Below are 6578 nucleotides of genomic sequence, written 5' to 3'. Positions count from 1 at the left end.
CACATACGCACACACTCCTGTCCTTTACCCTGACTCTTACCTGGCGCTGTATGGTAGTGTAAGAAGGTATAACTTTACACTTTTTGATGTATTTATGTTTGTTTAAACATTATGAGTTAGCATTACCATTATAAGTTGATATGGTAAGATTGTTACTTACACATTGAGCAGCTCCTGGGAGAAATATGTGGCCCTCTAGCTGCTACCACTATGTTCTGTCTGCTGTTTGCTGCTGAGTATCTCCCTATTGTAGAAACAACGCTGTGAGAGCGGTGAGAGGGAACCAACAACAGTGAAGTTGTGGTCGGACAGCTAAACAGTAAGCTGAAAGTCAGCAGCCACATTGTCATTTCATACATTATTATTATTGTCACTTTAAACAGGAGAAACTAAATGTGGGTAATTTCTTTTCAAAAAACTTTATTTAAACCTGTGGGGCAATTCCCCAGGCAGGCATAGTGAAAAGAACATACACAAAATAGAGACAAGACAATACATTATACATTATAGACCAACAGTGACCATTTGCCGAAGACACAACTAGAGTTGCAATGATTAGTCGATGAACTGACTAGTTGTCAACTATTTAATGAATCACTATTGATTAATTGCTTTGAGTCTTTTCATTCCTTTTAAAGAAAGTTGTTCAAATTCTCTGTTTTCTGGTTCTCAAAAGTGAATATTTGCTCTTGGGAAACAGTGATGAGCATTTCTCGCCATTCACCATGGACCAAGAAAATGATCGACCAATTAATCGGTTAATAAAAATCATCGTTAGTTGCAGCCCTAGATACAACAGTGACGATACATTAACAGCAGCAGTGAGTGAAGAGGTAGAGTCAAAGGGTCAATGTCCAGCAGTAATGATGACAAATGATTTAAGAGTCTTAATGTGCCAGGAGCGGGGCGGGGTTAGTCCTAGGTGGGATAGGAGGAAGGTAGTGTATTTTATAAACAGAGAATGTATATGTGTCTATACATTCACTGAGGCATTTTTATCTTGAATTAATAATGAATAGTCTGTGACCATAAATGACGTGTCAAAGGTGCTGAACTGGAGCTGAGCCCAGCATGTAGGACTATAAAGATGAATATAAAATAATATAAATCGGGGTATGAAGGCGCGAAGACATCCGTTTAACGTTTACAAAGAAAAGGACATATGCACTGTTTTGCACATTGTTTCATACCCTACCTGAGGAATAAAGGAATCTCTTTCAGTCATAAATAAATCATGTAAAACTGAGTATCGTGAGTTGTGAGTTGGGTGTATCGTTACATCCCCACCAGCACGTTGTTCCTGTCCGGGTTTTGGTGGAGCTGGTGAGGGATGCTGGTGCTGTTTTCTACCATCACACAACAGGGTGTTTGTGTAGGCGGGCGCGGCCACTGCACCAAGTTGACTGATTCTATGGAAATGCAGTGTAACGAGTTGACAGTTCTGTCTGATACCGGGCCAGTGGAGAGGGTGAAGAGCTCCGCTGTTGCTCCGTCAGAAGTTAGGGTGGCGTGTCGGCTGAAGGCGCAGATCCTGGAACAGAAGCGACTGTGATGATGAGCTGTGATGAGCAAACTGTGTCTCCATGTTGCTGCAGATGCTTAAAGTCAAAGCAGCAGTTAATGAGCGAACGTTTGATGTGTTTTGATGTTTTTTTATCTTCACAGAGACCCTGGAGCCCTCGCCGCCGACTGCAGCCCAGATCAGATATGGTGAGAGATTGAATCTGACACACACACACACACACACACACACACACACACACACTAATCCTCGGTATTTTGGAAAAAAATTGCAACGTGAAATTCTTCCATCAGTGTTTCTGTGATGATGGCAGTTCTGGCTTGGAGACAGATCACTTTTTTAATACTTTCAGTTGTTGACCATTTTCTGCCTTTATGGTGGAAATCAAAGCTGTTTGTGTTGCCGACTGACTGTAATTCGCTTTGTTGATTTTTCTTGTCTGTCATACCATCAAATAACAGTTTGTTCTGTGAAGTCTGAACATCAGAGATAACCTCGGTTCAATAACTGACCTCATAATCAGACTCCACATTATCTGAACTCTGAAAGACAATATTTATCCACAGTGGGAAACTACGGAGCCCACCGGGGGTCATTATACAGTAGAAAAGTAGACCAAGAGAACAGATGGCTAGACCGTGCACATGGATTAGTAAACCTGTGCATGGATTTATAAACTGAGCCTATTTCTTTTAAAAGGGAAAAGTAAAGCTCCTGAACCATCACTATGGATTTCAAAATAAGAGCGGGGAATTAATGTTTTTAAAGTCATTTGTAATGGACGCTTCCTATATCCTGCCCCTTTTGGTACCTCCGTCATCTTTCTCCTTTCCTGTGCTAATTTTCACCTGCAGTCCTTTTGGCGAGATGTTTTGAAAACAATAGTGACAAAATGTACATAATGAAGACAACAAGACGCCACAGAGACAACAACAACAGCTAAACAAGAACTTCAAGACAGAACACAAGTCACGCAAAGCAACAGGAGACAGCAAAGCATCAGTACCATAATGCAGCAGAAACAACAGACACTGTTCCTGCACATATACCCATGGCAGCTATATACAATATTATAGACATTATGTTGATCTTTATTAAAACGTTAAGACTTCAAGAACTCCAAAACTCAACTTTTAGCTCTTCTATATTAATTTAAATTGTACCAAAACTTTTCAGCATGCCATCTTCTTGATTTGAAAATAAAATCACATAAGAACACATTTAAAGAAAACGAATGTTGCTGTGTTTTAATTTATTCATTTACCAGCCGGGTTGATGAATGTGCTCTGCGGTTCACTGGCTGCAGAGTGCAGCACGCAAACAAACTGAAATTTAAATGTCAGATTATCTGTTAATCCTCCCAGTGTTGTTTATTTACTTCTATCTGTGTATTTGCAGTTTTGTTCCACAATGCCCTCCCCTTTGTTGGATTTGGCTTCCTCGATAATGCCATCATGATCGCAGCGGTAAGTGAGTTCATTTACACAGTGATTAAGCTTTTAATTTGACTGTAATTACATGCCTGAAAGAAAAACAGAGATTTTGTGAAATAGAATCTGGACAAGTTTTCATTAAAGATGTCATTTTCTTCTGTCTGGTTGCTCCTCTTGCGATAACACTGAGTCTGGATGAACATCTCACCGTATTCTCTTCTGTTCTCCAGGGAACGCAGATTGAACTCTCTATCGGAGTCACTCTGGGGATCTCCACCATGGCTGGTAAGAACACAGAGAAACCGAGCAGGCAGTCTGTAGTCGAGTCACAGTGAGATCTAAATTGACTTTTTCCTCCTGTTGGCTAATTCTCTAATTCAATTAAAAATGAATTGAAACAGTTCATCAGCAGAGAATTAATCATCAACAGCTTTTATTGGATAATCATGAGGTCATTTATTGAGCCCTGTCTTGTGAAATATAATAATTAGCTTCTTATTGCTGCTTTATAACATTGTGAATTGAGTATATGATAATATATGTACATAAGAATATTATTGAAAGCCCAAAGTGACTTGGGCTAACTGATGAAACACCAGTGATTCTCCCTCGAGTACTCTTTCGAGCGTGTGGTATTAGCCACCAAGCTTTATCCCGAACAAGAAGAATGCCGAATGAGGAGAGGAGGGAGTGGTTGCATGCTAATGATGTCAGTTAATGCAGAGATTACACAGTTCTGCAGGGTGCGACACTGCAAGGACTCACTATTGTACATTCTCTGCTTCTATCATTTTAAACTACATATTTATTTTTTGACTGTACGTTGAAACAATGCAATGTGAAGACGTCTTATTAAGCTCTCGGAAATTATGCTAGCTATTTAATTAATTGCATTTTATAGTCTTAATGATTAATGAAGAGAGTCCTGGATAATGAAATTAAGTGCAGTTTTTACAGCTGTTTGTCAATAACTCCTCCCATGAAAATTACACTTTAATTTTCTTTATTTTTTAATCTGAAGCTCAAATATTTACTTACAAATATTTAATGAATGGTAACGCCATCCTTTTGGAATTGGGAACAATAAGAATACCAAGAAATTGTTTCATAATAGATTCTTGAACAATCTGCAGAAATTAGCATGTGTGTGTTTGCATGCTAAACACTATTGTATGCAATGACCTCATTTCAACACTACCCACAATGACCTCATTTCAACACTACCCACAATAACCACTCAGACATTTAAAAGCTGCTAAAAAGATCCAACAATTGTGTATGGTTGGTATTTTTCTGAAATGGTAACTGTTTTACTAAAAAATGATCTCATCATTTTTAATCTAAAATGTTAAGTAATGTTCTGCAGTTCTTTGTTTTAAGATCAGACTTCCCAGGAAGTAATATTTGAAGGAAAGCCTTCAATCCACACTGAAGTGAATTCATTGGTTATAATTTGGGACTCACACTAGTTTCTCTCACATGTCCACAAAGGAGGTAATGAGGGTGTTCTTTATAAAAGACCTTGTTACCTAAAAAAGGTCTATTGAAGAGGATTCAACACCATATAAACTGAACTTAATCCAAATATGGAAATACAACTTTAAGAACCACCTAATAAAGTTTATTCTGAATCATACAAACTCAGATTAAATCCAAACCTGGTAATACATCTAAACAGTTTTAAATTCAGATAATTGAACTCCTGTGAACTCAGATGGAAACTATTATTAACCTTTAGGAAAGGGAACCATGAAGTCAATATTTCTAAATCCTTTATTTAAGGAGCCTTATAATAAGACAGACAAACAAGCAGGAGGTTATGTGGGAAAGGAGAGCTGTGGACGACGTGCGGCGGCCCGTGCCTTGCCTTCGGCTCCCCAGTTCAACTACCGAGTCGTCGGACCAGGTGGGGTGAGTCGTCGAGATAACTTTACTTGCCCCCTCTTCCATCAGCCATCACCTGGAAGACTTTTATTACTCATATAGCTCATATGATGCCACCATCTGTACAAAAGTGCACTGAAATATCTTTATTAAACTCCTCCGTTGTTCTGGATGTCGTTGCGGTTTATTGCAACACTGCCTCCTCTCATCATGGCTGCTGCTCTGGGTCTCAGTTGGGGTCTTTATTACGTTGTGAAACCATAAAGGCACTGGAGCTCGCCTCTTCTTCTGTTCACCACTAGATTATTCCGTTTCCATGGATACTTGGCTCCAATTTCCTCTGCAAAGTGCAAATCAGAGGCTGAAGACGGGCTCTAGATCAATAGCTCTGCTCTGACGCCTTTATCCATCCAGGCGGTGCTTTATATTTGTGTCATCGTCATCCATCCTGCACAGAAGCTCCGCTAATTACTGATTCCATATTTTTATTTTTTTTACTTGAGTGGAGACCTTTTCTAGCTTTTATTGCTGACTCCTGTTTGATCACCCAGCCCTTCACCGTCGAACACAGTCAGTGTCAGAGGTGCTGGTGAAATGAGGCAAGATTATATCACTGTCTCATTTCTCCATCTCCAGCGTGGAGTTTTTCCTTTTGAAGGAAACTCTGATTGAAGCGTCCATCTGGAGTTTTTGTTCCCACAGGAAATTCAAGCATCAGCTTCAAGCATCGTCGCTTTTAATGCCTCTAGAGATCTGCTAAAGGCAAAACAAACACACCCTTAGCACCTTTACAGTTTTAATGGCCATGAACACATATATTTTCTACCACACTGTCAGCAAACGCCTGTGAAAATCCAACCCATGTGTGAATTATTCATAGTTGCCAAGTATTGTTGATGGAGTACATTAACTGAAATTGTTATGAAGCTGATTTCGCTGACAGTAAAAGAACGAAGGCAGATGGAGAAAGAAGCTGACTAGTGTCTTGGTGGTTTTCCAAAGGTGCTCTTTGATCTGGGAAAACTTTCACACCTTCTCTCACTCCTACTGACTCTCATCTTGTATTTTGCTGCTTTGATCTATTGTTTGGGCTCTGCTTTTCATCTTTTTGAATATACAGAGATGTATGTGGGCCACTTGGCACTGTAGGGTTTAGGGATAGTCACTTACTCATTGTAGTTTTCATGTGTGGGTGAGTTTCTTAAGTTTTCTTATCGTGTTGGAGGGAAGACAAAGGCTCTGAAGATGGATTACAGCCTCAACAACAAGTTTTTGTCTCGTTAGATTTTAACTCCATCCATCTGTTTTCCAACTCTTATCCGAGTCCATGATGCAGTGGCACTGGGATAAGCAAGGTAGCCCAGGGATCTTCCACTGTGGCCTCCAGCTCAGCCTGAGAGATTCTGTGGGTTTCCAAGGCCAGACGGGATATGTAATACCGCCAGCCTGTTATGGATCTTCCCCGAGGTCTTGTCCCAGTTGGACATTCTACAGAAAACCATTTAAAGGGAAGCGTCAGATGTCTGAATCATTTCAAACCGCTCCTTTCACCCCACAGCAGTTTTGCACCAAGCTCATTTCGGATGTCTGAGCTCCTCAACATAGTGACAGTATGCTTGAAATGAACTAGTTCATATAATGTCGTCCAACCACGTCTAAAGGCAAGAAAAAGGAGGAACAGTGAGAGGTGAGAAGCCGTTTGTCATAGAAGTTGTCGAGATATGACTTGTTCAAATAGG

General features: G+C 40.0%; 1 protein-coding gene across 1 annotated transcript in view; it reads left to right on the top strand.

Annotated features, from left to right (window-relative positions):
- tmem65 (transmembrane protein 65) overlaps nt 1-6578 on the top strand; it is a 34201-nt gene that overhangs the window by 21239 nt on the left and 6384 nt on the right. The window contains exons 2-4 of the mRNA XM_035681228.1: nt 1666-1710; nt 2921-2988; nt 3186-3240. Coding sequence (XP_035537121.1) covers nt 1666-1710; nt 2921-2988; nt 3186-3240 — 168 coding nt within the window. The remainder of the gene's footprint in view (nt 1-1665; nt 1711-2920; nt 2989-3185; nt 3241-6578) is intronic.

The sequence above is a fragment of the Morone saxatilis genome, unplaced genomic scaffold (genome assembly GCF_004916995.1).
Source record: "Morone saxatilis isolate NCDOM2014 unplaced genomic scaffold, NCSU_SB_2.0 Contig9, whole genome shotgun sequence".
Classification (NCBI taxonomy): domain Eukaryota; kingdom Metazoa; phylum Chordata; class Actinopteri; family Moronidae; genus Morone; species Morone saxatilis.
Note: the sequence above shows the minus strand (reverse complement) of the source record. Positions and strands in the feature narration are given on the sequence as shown.